This window comes from Geospiza fortis, unplaced genomic scaffold, assembly GCF_000277835.1.
Source record: "Geospiza fortis unplaced genomic scaffold, GeoFor_1.0 scaffold75, whole genome shotgun sequence".
Taxonomy (NCBI): Eukaryota; Metazoa; Chordata; class Aves; order Passeriformes; family Thraupidae; genus Geospiza; species Geospiza fortis.
Genome location: NW_005054360.1, coordinates 1,196,145 through 1,215,126, shown reverse-complemented (window position 1 = coordinate 1,215,126; position 18,982 = coordinate 1,196,145). Strand labels below are relative to the sequence as shown.

General features: G+C 39.6%; 1 protein-coding gene across 1 annotated transcript in view; it reads right to left on the bottom strand.

Moving 5' to 3' along the window:
* The window catches only part of APBB1IP (amyloid beta precursor protein binding family B member 1 interacting protein), a 49,130-nt gene extending 33,523 nt beyond the window's left edge, over positions 1-15,607 (bottom strand). The window contains exons 1-5 of the mRNA XM_005423867.2: positions 15,536-15,607; positions 13,440-13,527; positions 11,320-11,618; positions 5,461-5,538; positions 2,411-2,570 (exon numbers count right to left, since the gene is read on the bottom strand). Of these exons, the coding sequence (XP_005423924.1) occupies positions 2,411-2,570; positions 5,461-5,538; positions 11,320-11,618; positions 13,440-13,527; positions 15,536-15,607 (697 nt within the window). The remainder of the gene's footprint in view (positions 1-2,410; positions 2,571-5,460; positions 5,539-11,319; positions 11,619-13,439; positions 13,528-15,535) is intronic.
* Between the last annotated feature and the right edge of the window lie 3,375 nt (positions 15,608-18,982).

Here is an 18,982-nt window from a genome sequence, read left to right as displayed (position 1 = left end):
AGAATTCTTTGCACTGAAAAGAAAATGTTTGGTTTTAACCAACCGTATTTAAAACCAGAAATAGCAAAGTAGAAAAAATACAATGATAGAACTAATGTCAAGATATACTGGTTCACCCAGCATCTCTGTAGTTAACATCACCAGGGATGTTAGAGACCTAATTTCAGCTCTGTCCCCTCCTGATCTGCTCTGAACCCCACTCCTCCACCCAGGAAAGCCACAGGGTGTGCTGAGATTAACTGAAGTATCTCTGAAACCACTGCAGCTTCATTTAGATAAAACATATAAATTGCTCAACATAAAAATAAAACTCCTTTTAAAGGAAAAGGAATTCAGCATAACTTGACAGGTCATTTTGGAGTGTCCCAACCTGTACTTTTCTACAAATTCAGTACTGGGATAGGGAATTCACCGAGCTCCAATTTTCAGTAGAATTTTGGCTGTTTCCTGGGATCCTGTAAAGGATCTTGTGATATAAAATTAGCTTGGACCTTCAGTTCAGCAAGAATTATTTGCTGCTCAGAGCTGCTCCTTAAAGTAAACATAATTTTATTCTCTTTAATACTTATGTGGAAAGCAGGCAGAAAGATGAAGTGCAGAAAAGTTCTGTCTTTGTGCTGATAGTAATAAAGCTATCTAGAGTAGCCAAGAAGTATACTGACAAAACTAAAAAATGGCTAACATTGTTCTGATTTTGAATAAAATTAACTGCATGTTGCTGCACATTGGAAGCAGAAGAGAGAACATGTACCATCCCATTCATATTGAAACTGCCTTCTGCAAACAAAAAGGCTCCATCCTCAACAGACCTGGACCTAGTAATAGATTACTGCATCAGGGTTAATAGATTTTTCCTTTTTTCTTGAACCAGATACAAGTTTACTTCCTTTCGTATTTTTCTTCTGTCCTGGCTTTTAAAATAATTTTAATTCATTATGAGAGTAATTCCTTACTGTACCAATACCCTAACACTAACCAGATCACCTAGCATTAGCTGGGACTAAAGTAGCACAACTAATTTTCACAAAAAAATTCCAACCATTTACCCCTATGTTTATAGCAAACAATCTCCTTGATACCTTCCATTTTAATTGCATGATGAGAAATTCAAATATCTGCCCAGATTACGCAGAAACACAAGTACATTTGTTTTAACGACTATGGAGATTCAGAAACCATATGTTTTTGTGATGTTATCCTAATACTCAGACATGTTTGTCCAAGTCACACTGGACAAAAAGGGAGCAACTTTCTAAGACAGGAAAACATTCCAAAATTATTCAGTGAGTTTTGTCAGATTTCTAGGGTGAAATGACATTTCCAGTCTTTTCTTGGTTAAGATAAGCAGGTACAAAAGAATGCAGCACCATTGTCTTCATCAAGTAGCAAAAACAGATTGGCAGTAAATTTCTGCACCACTCTTACAAGCAGATGAACATCTCCTTGCTCATGACCAGTCAGGCTTTTTTCCAGTTATTTTTAAATTTCTATTGTTTAATTTAGCAGAATGACTACACCTGGGGGTCTTTTAAAGTGCAATATTGATCTTTGAGTTTATTTGAGAATTTTCCCATCTCTGCTGGGAGACTGTAAACTGAGAATGTTAAAGGCTGTTTGACAACTTCCCATTTCTCTAGGTCAAATGTGACTCTGAAAGAAAGTAGTGGCAATTTTTCTTCTCCTTTTGATGTCAATACCTTTTCAGGCTGGCAAACAAAAAGATTCTAAAATATTTCACAATTAGAGAATACTGTGTTCTTAATGAAAGAAACCTTGAAGCCTTTTTCAAACAAGACTTACTATGTTGCACAGAACAATTCATAAGTTTTGCACAGCTGTTTCCTAGTACCTGGAGGCCAGGTTAATTACTGCAGAAGTCATAACTTACCATCAGCAGAGCTGCAGCCCCATCACAGAGCAGTGCCCTGTACACAGCTACACTTAAAAAAACTATTACCACAAATGAAGAGCATTAGAAATGACTGAAACACATTTCACTGAGTCTTGTTTAATGACATTTGTTTGGCCAGTATGTAATACATGCCTGCTGACAGTACTCCAGCACTGCATCCTCTCTTCAAAAAGTGGATTTGACTACTGGTGTGTTTGGGTTTGTCATCACCTTGAAATTCACATGGCTCCTTCATTTTGTGTAAAATAAAATAATGGAAGTGGTGAAAAGCAAGGAGCCTTCTGCAGGTCCCAGCACAGCTGAATGGACTCATTTCTACAGCACAAACACACCAAACATATTCCTGCAGCATCCCTAAGCTTAGAGTCTGTGATATTCCAACATCACAGGATACATGGGCAGGAGAAATGTTACTATCTTTTCAAGATTACCAATGCATACCTGATCTTCCAAGATTACCAGCCCTCTATCTATCTGCTATGTGACTACACCACTCACCAATCTGCAGCTCTGGGTACGTCTCATACAGACACCAGTCAACGTTGCAGTCACAGTGGGTTTTCTCAAAGAGGTTGTCCAGAACATCCCGTGCCACCTGGCGCTCATCCACCATTAGGGACTTGGTGCTGTTATCATCCATGTGCACCTTGATAACAAGCTGAGAACAGTCACAGAACAGGCAGTTAATTTCAGAAGCAACAAAAGGACTCATCTGAATCTGCTAACATGGATAAGAAAGATAAAGGCTGAAGGTTATTACTGATTCAAAGGTATCCTGTCCCACAGCAAGCTGAGAGAATAAAACAGCTCAGAAATCTTCACATTATAATTTTCCCCAAAATAAAGATCTTTTCTCTAAAAATAGAATTAAACCTTGTCCTATGCATGATTTCAGGAAAGGTGAAATTGCTATGAAGAAAAAGCAGAAGTTAATCTCTTTTCTAAATCTACTAGATGTGCAATTAAGGAAAATGCTTGATAGGGAAATCAAGTACAAAAGGACAGAGCGTCCTTAATGCAAGCTACAAATGTGGAAAATTTAGTTTTAAACAGAAAAAGAATGGAAGAATCTTGCCATGCCAACAAAATAACCTGAAATTGGATTGTACTAAGATGGGCCATAGTCCAACTGTCATCAATAAGAAAACAGATGAGCTCACAGAATATGCTGAGTTGGAAGGGACCCATCAGGATCATTGAGTCCAACTCTTGGCCTGCACAGGACAAGCCCAAGAGCATTGCTCCATGTGCCCAAGAGCTTCTTGAACCAAATGCTTCTCGAACTCTGTCAGGCCTGGTGCTGTGAACACTTTCCTGGAGGGCCTGTCCCAGGCCATTCCCTTGGGTTCTTTCACTGGCCAACACAGAGAGAAGATCCCCTCCTCTTCCCCTTATGAGTTACTAACTGACCAAATTAACCAAAGACACTCATTACTTCTTTATATGGTGAAGTATTTGTTAAACAAGAAACACAGTGAACTTTCTTCAGAGGGGAACAATGCAAGAAAATGCTGAAGTACCTAAGATATGATAAAGAACTGAAAGTACATTATAAGAAAGTACTTAAAATGCTCCATTAGTACTAAAAACAGCAGAATAATTCTCTACAAGGTCTGTACATTGCTGGTGAGTTGGGAGGACTTTCCATATTTTTGTTTGAATAGCTCTTTATTTTAAAATGTGTGCATAAGAAGGTTTGGTTCTGTAGAGACAATCTGTGTAAAAGGTCATGCAGAAGCAGAGTTACAATCCCCAAGAGAAAATCTACATTATCTCTGAAAAGCAAAAACAAATGTAACAAAAGCCATGAACTTGCTTTGATTCCAATCCTTGGAAGAAGAATCTTCTGTAAAATAAGCATCTGAGCCATAATGCAGATTAAACAGAAAAAGAATGTTGTACATGCATAATCTAACACGCTTAAGGCAAAAGATGATTTATGTCTGGTTATAACTGACTGCTCAGAAACATGCGTGCAGCTTCCATCTTCACAGAATCACCAAACAGCTGAGATTGAAAGGCACCTCTGGTGGTCATCCAGTCCAGTTTCCTGGGCAGGCAGGGCCACCTAGAGACTGATGGCCAGCACCCTGTCTGATGGTTTGCTATCATCTCCAGGGACGAGATAACAATCTGCCTGGGAAACCTATGCCAGGCTCACCCACCCTCACAGTGAAGAAGTGTTTCCTGGTGTTCAGAGCCTCCTGTTTTTCAATTTGTGCCCATTGCTTCTGGCCCCATCACTGGGCAGCACTGAAGAGAGCCCTGCTCCATTCTCTTTGCACCCTCTCTTGAGGTTTTTCTAGAGATAGACAAGCACCACACAGACCCCTCTCTTCCTTAGGCAATCTCAGCCTCTTCTCACAGGAGACACTCCTGATCATCTTCACAATGCTTTCTGATCATCTTCCACTGGGATGGAACTGTCTTGAGTTTGAAGGAGGTGATCTTTAAATATTAACCAGATTTCTTGATCCCTTCTTCCCATCAGGAAATTCCACATGGGACTCTTCCAAGATATTTGAAGAAGCCAAAGTCTTCTCTCCTAAGTCCAAGGCTGTGAGTTTGCATTTCACCATCATCTCTGCCCTCTGCTTTTAGTAAAAGAGAGAAAACCAGCTTTCTTGACAATAGTCAACTTAGAATTCAAGAATGACACAGTAATTCCATTATAGTGACCTAGTCACAAGATTGAACTTTACTTCTACTGTATGGTTACAAATATTCACGGGGGGAAAAAAGTTGAGAAAACAAAGTCTCCCAAAGCAGAATTGCTAACATTACAATGAACAGAGGGTGACCAGTGAGCAGTCATAACTTTAGTTACAGAGCTTTACAAAGTCAACATCAGTGTAATCCTCCCAATACATTCTCTCAGAAGGAGCATTTGTACATGAATGTAAAGTGTTCTGTGGGAACCACCTCAAGACTGGACATTCCCAAATTTATTGGAAACTTCCATTCTTCCTGGAAGCTCTGCAGGCTGCAACACTTCCCATCTTCTTTGAGCAAGACTGAAAGATCATGACTGTCTTTAGTTCACATCCATTATTCAGAGTTACTGAACACCTGCAGCTTCTAATTTGTTGATCTAAAATAATTTCTATTATACTTGTACATTACTACACTGCTGTGAAAAGATTTAGCAAGAAGACCCTCATCAATTTAATAGGGATTAGCTAAATCCACTGTATCCACTATAAAGAAAGGTTTAATACTCCTGGAATCAGCACAGCATAAGTAAGAAACCTCTTCATGTATACTCTGCTTTCTCTAAAGCAACTTATCAGAACAGTGGGTTTTGTCCCAACACTGAAAAAAAGAAAAAGATGCAATGCTTTCCAAGTCCTCTAAAAAATAAGTCCCTTGGAGGTAGCATTCACCCAGAGACTTCTCTTGAGGTGGATGATGAGAGCTCCACAGAGTATCTTTACAGATAAAATATGGAAAAGCCTAGTCATTTTAGTAAGAAATTTATTATTAAGAAGAATGTTAACAGATATTTAGGTGGTGGCTCTTATAGTAGCATTTACTATTTTATGGCTCACCTTTTTAACTTTGGCTTCCTTCAATTTCTCCAATGCAAGTTTAATTTTGTCAGCTTTAGCCTTTGCCTCTAGTTCTTCCTGAAAAGACACAAGATATTTAGTATACTTCTTAAGTAATCTCACCAATTTACATTTACTTGAAAAGGGTTGATTCTTGATATTTACATCCTGAAGATAAAGCTTGTCACAGCAACCTTCATACACACAGATAATTTCCAGCCTTCCTTGACCTAAAATCCTTCAGACAAAGCTTTGATTTTCAAGTCCAATGCTCCCTGCTGCTGCTCAGCCATATAGTTCTTACATGATCTGTTCCTCAAATGCTACAAGGATACCTGAAAACTGGACTCTTCCATGTTTCTGTACATGCAGCTGATAGAAAAGAGAAAGTGAAGGATGATGTAGCCTTGGTGAAATAGCATTGTGGATGCAGCTCCTTGGAAGAAAACTTGATTCTCATTAGGGTAAGAGAACTAGAATTTGTAACATTTTACTGAAATTTTGGCTTGCAATTACACTACTTACAATTTTATACTCTGCATTCAGTACATGAATTTACTTGAACTCTTTGACTTGCCACATATGATCTCTTACTGCACAGATACCTACTGAGAGGAACACCTCCATTAGTTGGCTTTTATTCTATGAATGGACCTATTCATATTAGCACAGACACAGTTAGAGCACACAAATTCATTCCACAACAAGAATCCCAAAAATCTCAGTATCATCCAGCTCTCCTTTTACAAAGCAACTCTATCAATATCATCCCTCTCTCTTAACATCAATGACATTTGTGATCCAAGAAGACTCAGGATTCCCAGGTGCTAGGAATTTTAGCTACATGTACCAAGTGTAGCACTAGCTGCCTCTGTGACAGCTGTATGGATTGGGACTGTTTCTTTACGTCACCTCTCTTCCAGAACTCTCTCCAGTCACATTTGGAGTTAGAAAAGCACATTTTGGACAGCAAGTGATTGGGTTCCTGGGGTTGCCCTGGACTCCTCCAGTATTACTGGAGGTTTCAGTTTCTTTCCATCTTAACATCCCTGTTGCCTCTGCTGAAGACTGTCTTGTATTTGCTTTTTTTCCTCTCTGCTGATTTTTGCTGTCCCTGTTGCTCTCTTACTTTCATAGTTTCCTTTGTTTAAAAGGGGTAGGATTTTGGGCTACACTACTCACAGGCTACCAACTTCCAGCCAAGGACTGTGGGAGAAAGTTCCTGTTCTGCTCCCACACAAGATTTCTGTTACCTTCAGCCTCCATTTGCTACCCTAAAGTCATAATTTTTAGTGGTCTTCAAACCAAGAGAACTGACTGCAACTCATGGAAGATATACTTGCAAGAAACTAAGCCTAACTAAGCATTGCCATCACTTCCCTGTTACTGAAATATCATACAATCATAGCAAAGAAAGAGAAAGAAGGTTATCTTATTCATCCCAAGTTTTGGGGCATGTTCAACAGTAGCTAAAGTACTCCTGACTGACTGACTGAACTAAACATCTTTTGTTTTATCACTGCTTCAAGCATGTTTCCTGTTATCAAATTCTCCACTATAAATACCATGCAATCAGTTAAAAATATCTCATTTTTTTTCTCTGCAGGTGTGGAAATTTGCATTGCTATAGCTCAGCAGTGCTTAACTTAGAGAATCCAAAAAAAGCCTCTGTAGTTGAACACAAGCAGTTGCACAAAGGTGGCTGCTGCAGGAAGGCTGATGGCTGAAGGCTGAGGGAAAAGCACACAGTTTCTCACACTGTGACCCTCCCCTTACCACTTGTATGAAGCAAGCAGGAAAAGCATCTTAACCAAAGTGGCTGAGTGTGGTGTGGGCAGGCTTGCTGATGAAAATTTTAGGCAGATATAATTCAGGCTTCATCCGCATGTGTTGAACAGAGTTCTCACACTGTATAATTTGTGCAACAGAGCTCTCACCTGACAGCCTTCCTGGTTTCATAAGCTTTGACTTAATGCAGAAAAAGGAAATAAACTATCAGATGCAAAATTTTAGCAGTGTTACAGAAATGCTTTGACAAGCTACAGGATTTGTTTTCCCACTACAGGATCACCACCATGTTTTCTGGATCTAAACAGAAACATGCAAAGTCCTCATGTCAATAGCAAATGCAGAAGCCTTATTTAGCTTAAGGGCAGTTTTAAGAAGAAATGTCAGAGTTGATGGAAACCTATGAGACAGCTCTATGCTTCCCTGAAAGAAAGGCTGTACTTCTTTATTTTGGCACACCTAAAGGTTAGAAAATAGGAGCTTAATATCACAGTGGCATTGAGAATTACTAACACTGTTCTTATTTGACTGAGGATAACCACAAGTGTTAAACACAACTTCAGCCTTGATTGGCTCAAGAATCACTTATCAAGAATCTGGCTAACAGGAACATGGTTTTTGATGATACAAAATACATTTCACTTACAGTTGAATTTCATTCTACTGAGAAGAAATGTCATGCCAAAACAAATGCTAATCAAGACAATGAATATTAATTTGAAGTTTATTCTTTCCATAATTTTAAATGGTTATTACCTCCATCATTCACACTGCAGTCTGTGTAATAGCCCTGTGGGCAATTTTGTGGACAGTAAGCCACAGTGGGTATGCCATTAGTATTTGAATACAACCTGTATCATAAAATGAGGCAAAGGCTGCAGGAAAAAGCCAAACCAATGCCTCAATGAGGAAACAAAGTACTGCTATTATACTCCTTAGAAACGCTTCTACAACCTGTTCCTATCCTTCTCTGACACTCCCTGAATCTGGAAAGAGACCAGAATATCATTAGAGATCAGTCTCAGAGGAACAGTTCAACTGAGGGAGAAGTGACTTTTGGCTACATATTTTTCATATAGAATTCCAGTTGTGTTTAGCAAGTATATACTCTTCCCAGTCTAAAATCTTGTTTGACCCTCAGGTAATGCGCAGTGTCAGTTAATAAAGAATTATCTCAGTACAACACTCAATGGAAAGAAATTCATCATGGCTGATTTCAGTGTGCTTTAGATCCCAGCATCAATAAAAATGCTGCCTGGAAGAGAGGCTTGAGGGTCCATAGTCAGGCTCCTAACCAAAGCAGGATGGCCACCAATATTAGATCAGGTCAGTCATGATTTTGCCTAGCAAAGCTTGGAAAACCTCCAAAGAAAGGGAATCTGGGATCTCTCTTGGTCACCTGTTCCAGTGCTACACCACCATCTCAAGGGGAAGACATTTTCCTAATGTCCCCTCTGAAACTACAAAGCTACAATAAGTAGCTGTTGCCCCTTCCACATTGATGACCTAACACTACCATGGAAGAATTTGGCTCCACCAGCTTTGCATCTATCCTTCAGGTATGTTTTGGCTGTCATTAGATCACTCCCCAGCCTCCTCTGTCAGAGTAGACAAGCACAGCTCCCTCAGCCTGTCCTTGCTGGCCCCTGATCACTGCATGATGGCCTCTGGCCATTCCATCAGCTCTCCGATGGATACTCTCCAGCATCTCCACATCTAGAACAGAGTGCAGTATTCCAGCAGTGGGACCACCAGTGCCAAGAGAAAGGAACAATAACTCCTTAGTTTGCTGGCCATACTCCTCCCAACAGAGGGCAGTTTCCTCTACTGAGATGACCTTTCACTCAAGGTTCTTATTCACTGTGGTACCCAGCAGGACCTCCTTTTCAGCATGGCTGCTGCTCAGCCTGTCCCTTCCCAAACTGTACAAATGGTTATTACACCCCAGGTGTGGGACCTTGTACCTTGCTGGGTTTCTGAGTATTTTGCTGGCCCAGTCCTCATGTTTTAAGTCCCCTTGCATTGAAGGTCTGCCAGTGATCCTGTCAGTCAGTGCCCTTAATTAAAAGCATCTTCAGCACAGCTGCAGGTGGGTTTTTATGTCATCACTCAGATCGCAGACAAAAATTTTAAACAATATAAACTCCAATGCTGATCCCACCTGCTACCAGACAGCAAATGTTCACTTACTAGCCCTTGAGTCTGGCCAGTGTCAGCCCACCTAACTAGCTACCCTTCCAGACCAGAAGTTTGGTACTTCCTTAAAGATCATGAGTCTAAATCAAGATGGGGAAATTTTTGAAGGAAATGGATAAAACTCATCTTGATAGCATCTCTTCTATATCAGTCGTACTAGTTACATAAAATACTTCAGCTTTTGAAGCTGTTTAGTTGGTATTTTGCAAATGTTGATATTCTTTTAAGACAGGAAGTGAACTATTATCTTTGAGATGCAGAAAAATGGCAAAGCTTTTCCCATATGTTTATGAGTTTCATTCCTCAAACAGTATTGAAAGGTCCTGAGCATCAAATGAAACTTTATCTAGTGAATCACTTTTTATGTCATCAGACATATCCAATTTTCCTATCCAATTTTCTGTTCCTTTTGCTGAATATGTCTGCTGTATGATTCCAAACACAGGGGCAGCAGTGATGTTGAGGTGATTCACATTCAGTTCACGTGGGCTTTTAAACAGCAATGAATTGACCACAGTTTTAAGCAAAACTGACTGACACTTTTCATCTTCCCAAAAATATTTCCAATCCTTAAATGTAAACACCTTCTCTCAATCATAATTACTGCCAACATGAATACTGAAAGAGATATAATTGTGTATTTCAAGATTTCAGATTCATTTTTTGAGGGGCTGCATCACTCTTTTAATGCCTTCTCACAGGGCTGTGACAGGGCAGAATTCTCACATTATCTGCCTCCCTGAAACCCCATGTCAAAAACATACGACAAATATCACATTTTGTTTCAGTTGTTATAAATAGTATAAATATTCAGTTGTATAAATAGTTATAAATAGTTACCTACTGATAACTTTGGCACCTTCTAAGAGCATATGTCTCCTATTGCAGATAGGGGTCTTCGTTACTTCCTTTCAAAGGAAGGAAGTGATTCTTCATTACTTCCTTTCAAAGGCAAACCAAGAAGAGCAGTAATTCCATGTTAGGACCAGGAGAGGTACCTCTTGTGCTTGTCCCTGGACTTAGTCACCTAGCAAAACTACCTACAGCAAATATTGAGTTTTCCACAAATGCACTGCTTTTCCTATTGCAACAAATCACTTAGGCCAGGGATGGAGCTGGGAAACTGTCACTATAGGACACGAAAGAACACAAGCACAACACCATTCTCAAGGTGAAAGAAAAAAGGGAAGTTTAATTTCTGACTCTAATATTTATAGTTTTCTAAAAGTGATAGCAGATTGGAGGGTGACAGTGACACCTCTCCAATGACACTGGTCAAACGAACAGCCTATCAACTCTCTCTTCCTCCATAAAGGAATGCAAAACAATGGGTTATTTACAGAAAGTGTGTGAGAAAGTTCACTACAAGAATGTCAACATCAGAAAGCTTAGAACATCTTAAAAAAACAGGGTGACAGGAAACACCCACAGAATTTTCTCATCAGTACAAATAGCATGGACTGCAATGAAGACACATAGTGACATCTTCACGAAGTGGAGGTCATTGGCCATGCTTTGCACTGATGCCAAAACCAAGCTCTTTATAAGAAGATATTAACTGATCAGTGCTTCTTAAAAGAATTCAGTGATAGATTTTCTGTTACAATAAACCATTTGCAATGATTATGCCTGTATTGGGCTATCAAAATGATGATTAGAAAGATGAAGGAATGGGCAATAGGTCAAGGAACAGGCAGAAATTGCTGAGGCCACAGCAGTAAAAATTTTACTCCAGAGTTCATTCACATTTCATCATTGCAGAACCTTCCCAAGATGCATCTACCTGGGAGATCCATCAGTGTTCCAGTGCCAAATACCACTTGCAAAATGACAAGAACTAGTGAATGTTTAAAACAAGGTTTGACCCAGACTTACCTGAGTAAGTGGCTCAGGAGGAGGTGGTGGAGGTGGTGGTGGAAGTTCTGGTTCAGGGTCTGGAGGTGGAGGTGGAGGGGGCAAATCATCCCCAGACTGTCCAGTAATGGTAACATAGGGACTTACTTTAGAATAAATGTCATTATTCAAGCCTGTTGAAGGCTGAGTGACTGTACTTTGCTGGTTGCAAGAAGAAGCTTTCTGGGCTTGTAAAGTTTTCTGTTCAACATCATTAAGGTCTGCTACAAGGTCAGCCATTAAAGCATCCAGGTCTTTGTCCTCTAGGGCATTTAGGGATTCTGTAAAGAAAATCACAAAAAGTGTCAGAGAGTGAGTGTAATGCAAAGCACTGTTCCCAGTTCAGCAGAGATTAAATTGCAGAAGGCATGGTTACAGGGTCATAGGAAAGGAAACAACATTTTACATGTGTTCAAGAAACAAACGTGCTTTCGAAACAGTCATTAATCTGGTCACACTTAAGTTCAGAGTACCAGGAACTCTAGGAATACAAACTAAACAGGACAGGAAGCTTCAGTTCCAGTGGCACAGTCTCAGGCCCTTATAATGTTACAAACATGGCCCTGATCCAGCAAGGTCACTGGGTGCATGCTTAGTGATATGAATGCAAGAAATTCCATGAGCTCCCATTAGGCTGTAAGCACATACATAAATGCTTAGCAAGTTCTGGAACAGCACACAACAATCCATGTAACTGAGGCCTAGATCAAGAATATCTCCATGTATTATTGCTATTCTACAATTCTAAAATTAAAATGAAGCAGAATCAAAGAATATTAGAGACAAGAAACTGCATGGTATCATCTGCAGCACAGCAGTAATTGTGTGATCTGTGATATACCACATGGGTGGTACATTACACATGCTTTTGAGGCTCCTTTAAGCAAGGAACAAACAAAAAAGTCTCTTTTAAAAGTGACTTATAAACCAGATAGAAACATTGTAACTTTTTCTTTCTGATTTCTACTCGAACAGATTATAAAATAAAATCCCATACCAGAACTTCACATGTAATTTGTGGTTGTTTGAACTAGCCATGGTGTAAAGAGATACTGTGGAATAAAACCCTGTAGGATGCTTTAGCTTTCTAGAAGAAAAGGGTTCTTTAAGATTGAACAAGAGTCGGTGGTTTAAATCTCTTTAAACAGAGTCCAGTTAAGAACTAAATAAACAAATAACTGGGAAAACCTTTAAGTGAGATTTTGAGAGGGATGGAGAGCACTGAATTAGATACTCAAAAATGCTAATATAGTCCAATAAAGAATAGCAATTCATGAGACTAAGTGTGAACATGTCACTAGGCCATCTCAGTTTACTTTGCTCTCCCTGTTATGTCAGTATAATATTTAATAAGTTTTTCTTTACGGTGGGAAAGTTGGCTTATGATCCTCTCTATTAACATAGTTCTACCCACTTTAGTGATAGAGTCTTTAGGAAGCCCAACAAGGAACCGATCCTGGGAAAAAAACCAACTCAGGTTAATGCAAACAACCAGCCCTCAGTCAAAAAACCCCAAAACACCCCCCCAAAAAACCCAAAAGGCAATCACAAACAAAATCAAAGGAAGGGTTTTTACTTCAAACTCAGACAAATCCCCTCATTTGGTTTGCCATACAGCCTCAGCAAGCAGCTGTACATGCAAAAGTGACAGTGCAAACCAAAATGAGAATAAGCACTGAAAAGTGGAAGCAGCTGAAGCTGATACTTCCACTGGACAGAACTGCTTACGCAGCTCTGACATCACACTAAGGAACCTTGTCTTTCACCAAGTTAAATCCTTACATTAAAAAGGTTACATTTCAGAAAGTTTTTGTGAGACTTCTCAAGTTTGTTTTCCTCTACCCTCAGACATTTTTAAAAGTCTGACTTCTATTTAAACTGACTTCTATTTAAACTTCTATTTAAATGCCCAAAAAAATTGTTCCCTCTGAAGTTTCCTAAATTGAGACACAAAAATATACCTCCCCCTCCAGCAAAACAGGGTTCTTTTCTTTGGTTTGGGGTTTTTGATCAAGGGTATGTAAAGGTTTTCTTCTCATTTGTTGCTGTGAGATATTTTAAGCAAGTATAAAAGGTATGAAAGAGTCCATTCAGCTACTTACCATTTAAATCTTTAAAACCAACTGTAAAGCTATATTCATTGTTGGACACTTTGGGGCATGGAGGTGGTACAGTCTCCACTCCTAAACTCTGTTAAGGTAGAAGAAAAATAGATATCTGATAATACTGTAATGGCAATTACTATTGCATGCATTAACATTTGAAAACCAATTACCTGAATTTATCTAATGAAATAAATTCTTCTTCAAGAACAGAATGGCATGCACTGGTTTATTATGTTGGACTGGAAGACTAACTAGGGGCAGGACAAGGGTTCTAGCACCGTCTCACAGTCATGGCAAGGCATTTGCTGCTTCTCAGTGCAATGTTGATGGCAGCAACTTCTGTCAGGCAACACCTGGGCATGGTGTGGGGAACAGCAGAGAACTGGACTGTTTCTAATTGAGACAGTGGGCAAAGCCAGACTGATTTTCAGCTTCCTTGGGTTTTTTGAAGGAGGGTGTGGAAAGAGTTTAGCTGTGTACACATTTGAGCCACAGTGTCATTTGCTTTCCAGAGTGCTTTATTTACTAATATAAATGAAACTTAGCTGTTGCTTTCTCCTATTGGTTGAAAAGAACCAAAACCCAAATACAACAAACAAAACCCCATGCTGCTGCAATGTAAACTGCAAACCTGTGTAAATAGGGATTCCTAGTTTGCAGCAGAAAAGGTCAATTCTGAATTTTCATTTCTTTTTCAGCCCTGTTATACCATGTAGAGGTATCTCTGCATGCTTCTATAATTTACACTTATTTTAGGAACTGACAGACTGGCAAAAAAAGTGTGAAAAACTATCTACAGTCTTGTTTTGAAAGTTAAGAATCTGAGGGAATTAACAGATCCAGTTCAGTTAACTGAAAGTCTTCAGGCTTTCAGACAGCCCTGCCTGCTTCTCCCATACCAGGCTGATGTGAGATGTGATGCCAGAACTCTAAAGAGGAGGAGAAGCCTTTCCCAATTTCAGGAACACCCCATCCCACCCAGAACTGCACTGGGGAGCTCAGAGACAAGAGACTCACTCTCTTACACTCTTTGCACCACTGCTCTTGTAGCACTGCTGTGCCCAGTCTGAGGAGGTAAAATTTATCACAAGCAGTCTTTTGTTCTTTTGAAGGCATACTAATGAAATGAGATTACCATAAATCCCTCCACAGATATATAAATACAGAAAATAAACATGCACATTTACAAAAAGCCCTAAAGAGCAGAAAGGCTACCGAGGGACAAGGTATTGTGATTTGACAGCTAACAACAACATGTGAAATCTTGGCTTTCACCCAGTTTAAACACAATTTCTATTCTGTGCCTCAGAATTATTGATATTTATTTTGTCAAGCACTGGTATTCACCAAGAACAAAGATCCCCTCAAAACAGAGACTGTAACCAAACTCACACATCCAAGATGACAACTTAAGTGTTTTCAATCATTTATTTATTAAAATACAACAAATGTATTCCCTTTGTAGATCTTTTTTTCTAGAAATAAAAATTCTCCTTTCATCAGCTTTTGCAGGAAGTATTTCATGATTAGAGCTTTAGAAAAAGGCTCATGCTGTTTTATACTCTCAAGAGTGTATTCTGCATTGGGAACAAAATCTCCATGAATTCTTGAATACCACCCTCACTGCAGCTTAATATTTTGCCATATGTAAAGAATCCTTTAAACATATCTTCAAAATGTTGCTTTCATTTCCAAAGTTCACATTTGACACTCAGGCTACATCCCATTTACCCATGTATGCTAAGCATTCATACCTGAAAATTCAGACTCAAACTCTTCCTGTTTTCACAGAATTCTTTCCTTGCTTTGGATCAAGTCCAGAGGAATTTAAATTGTTGGAATGGGGATTTTTTCAGAAAATGTCTTTCACAAGCATTTAGGTCTCTTTAACAACCTACCCTGTACTGATATTACCTTATTCTTTGGGCCACTTGTTTTAACTTTCAAGCAGAGAAATTTAGCTGAAGGTTTACCACAACAATGTAACTGCATTTATTCAGAGTGGAAGTGCACGAAAAATGTAGAACAGTTCCCTCTTTTCTCTAACATGTAATAGCTAATTTTCTAATCTTGATAGAAAAAAAAATATTTACCTGAGTCAGCATGTCCATCTCCCCAAGTAAATTGCTGAACATTTCATCTATATCATCACAGGTTTGCTCCATCTGAAAAAAAAACCAAACCACAAACAAGAAGTTCAGTTCATTTCAAAGCCAGCAATGGTTGAAACCAGAAGATACATAATGCTCTTTTATATTGTGTTCACAAATAACTTTAAAACAATTGCTCGTGATTTGCAAAACCCTGAATCTCTACCTTAGAAGTATCTACTAACAGTTCAGAACCCTCATGCCGTATATGCTAAAACACACACTTCAGATCTATGCTTATAAGAAGTTCTACATCCTTTTATCATTTACATTTCATAAAAGTCACCTGCTAATAAACCATGGTTGTATCTTAAACAAAAAAAATGCAGCCTGTGAGAGGAAGAGAGGGAAACAAAGTTTGATGTTGAGAAATTCCTGAACATTTCATCTTGAAAGACGTTTCATCTTCTTTGGCTTAGATAACTAATACTACAGGAATTTATTGGGTGTTACCTAGTACAAAATCAGGTTATGGTTAGGTATGTGACCACCTTTTTGGCTCAATATTTCTCCATTTTTCTTTCAATTATTACTGCACTAAGAGAACTGCAGTCTTACCTAACCTCAAGAGATGTGAGGAAGCACACTGAGACAAGGAAAATGGGTACATGCTGCATGACCATGGATGGCAGCACTTGTTGCAAGAGGGCAGTGTGAGGACACAATCCCACACCAGTGGTGCTCAGCTATGGGGAAGGCACAGCTTCTGTAATAATCCTCCTCCTCATAAATCTGCTCCTTTGCAGGGAAAGAAGCAGTGTAAAAGGGTATCTGCTGTGGAATGCTAACAGAGACAAGGACTAGAAGCATCATTTTATGAAGAGGCTCAAGCCTGCGAAGGATTGAGAACTGTGGTACCAAACACATAAAACCAGGGTTCAAACTAGGGCCAAACTTTTAACATGTAAGTAGTCCTATCAGCTCTCTGGGGTTGTGTGCACTTGTATTGGATTTTGTGACAAGGTTTGGGGGCTAGTGGGGCATGGCTGCAGTGGTGGCTTCTGTGAGAAGGAAGTTCTCCCCGTGTCAGACTGGGACAGGAGTTTGTGGTGGCTCCAAGACTTGGCGCTGGCCAAAGCTGAAACCACTGGCAATGCTGGTGGCACCTCTGTGGCAACGCACTTAGGAAAGCGTAAAAAGTGCTGCACAGCAGCTGTGAAAGAGCAGTGGGAAAATATAAGCGATATAACCCTGCAGACCCCAAGGTCAGTATTGAAGGAGGGAGAGATGTCCCAGATGCTGGAGCAGAGATTCCCCTGCAGGCCATGGTGAAGCCCATGGTGAAGCAGGTTGTTCCCCTGCAGTCCATGAGGGACCATGCCAGAGCAGATATCCACACTGCAGCCTGTGGAGGTCCTCCTGCCCTGAATGAAGATGAGGACCATGGTGTGCCACACTGAAGCAGGCTCCTGGTGGGAACTGCAGCTTGTGGAGAGGAGCCCACACAGCACAGGTTTTCTGGTAGCACCTGTGACCCCGTGAAGGACCCACGCTGGAGCAGGCTGCTGCTCTAAGACTCCATCTTGTGGAAAGAATCCAGGCTGGAACACCTGTTGAAGAACTGCAGCATGGGGGAAGGCACTAGGTTGAAGAAGTTAATGAAGTACTGTCTCCCTTGGGAGAGTCCCCATGCAGGAGCAGTGTAAGAGGAAGGAGCAGCAGAGATAAAGCATTATGAACTGACTGCAAACCCCACTCCCCATCCCCTTGTGCCACTTGAGTGGGAAGAGGTAGAAGAGCTGGGAGTGAAGCTGAACCTGGGAAGAAGGGAAGGGTGGGGCAAAGATCTTATTAGTTTTCTTCTTATCTTGCATTACCCTACCATCTTATTAACTGGCAATATATTAATTTAACTTCCCTATGTTGAGCCTGTTTTGCTCAAAGGTAGTTGGCAAGTGATCTCCCTGTTCTTACCTCAATCCATGAGCTTTTCATTGTAATTTCCCTCCCTGTTCTGCTGAGGAGGGGAAGCGATAGAGCACCTTGGTAAGCACCTGGTAGCCAGCCAAAAAACAACCAACCATCCACAGCAAGATGAGAACCAGGCTGATGCAAGAAAGCAATTAACTGAGGACAGGAACAACTCTGACGAGACTAAAGACTGTAAGAAAAGAAAACCAGCAAGTTTCCTGTTCTTCAGTCTTAATGCTTTTCCTTTAATAGAGCATCTTGAGTCATGTAACTATTACATGGATAAATTATAAAGGTCACTAAACCCTAAAATCAGTATCTGCTTTTTGAGAATTGTGATGTAACTAAACAAGGCACAGGCAATCAAGAACTGAACTTTCAACTTTCACATTTCTCTCATATCCCAAAAATCAAAGACTTAAAGATTTGGGAAGTGGGAATGTCTTAAAGACATTTTAATAGGATGTGGTTGACAGAGCTGAGGGCAATCCTAGCCCAGCCGTGGAGATTGCACAGCTCTGCCCAAGGAACAGTCATCACACAGGACTGAGTGTGTGGAGAGTTAAAGTCATCTTATCTGCTTCCTTTCCAGCTGACAAATCCACACAGGATGGCTCACTCACTCTCTATCTGTATCACACTTCTCACACAGAGCCTTGTACACAACATTCTGGTTTTGTAGACTCAGCTGTATGCTGGTGGCATATGATTACTGAATCTTAATTCATTTCTTTGGATCAACAGCTGTGTAGCTTCCTACACACCTGGCACTTGGAGAATCAATTTTCATAGAAAGGCTAGATCAAATGGCACTTATTTGATCAGGCAGAGTGAAGATACATTTGTTATGTGACAAAAAATGGAGCAGCAGTTCATACTGACAAGTATCTCATCAGTGTTTAAATGGTGCTGAATAATTTTATGTTTTCCTGTTTTCTGATTTAGGGGATCAAAATATCTTCTAAGGAAATCTTATCAGTTCCAGTTATTCGTATGGTTTTGGTAGATTTTTTTAAGCACTAGCTACATCAACTTTCAGGAAAAGATCCTCATACAAGTTCTTTTGACAAACTGAAATCCTCCTTTATTATATTTTTACAGAATAGAAATATAAAAATGGCAAAAAAAATTACTTGAGTTGTAACCAGTTGCAAGTTCTTATAATGAGGAATAGTAAGAACTGTCTAAAAAGGTAAAAATCAAACTTAAGGACCCTCCTCAGTAATTAACAACATAAACAAAAAAGATAAAGTCATGTTATCACGAAGCCACTGCCTGTACTGCTATTTTATTTTCTCTTGAATTTCTATTGATTTGGTTAAGGAAGACAAAATTGTTATCATAATCAACAAATATACTGAAATTTTTTATGTTAAAACACACTGAATGATCTATTAAATTAGTATAAGAACTCTGCATATTTACCAAAGATCTTGCCAAGAGCTAGAACAACTTAAGATAGTAATATGAGTCCACGAT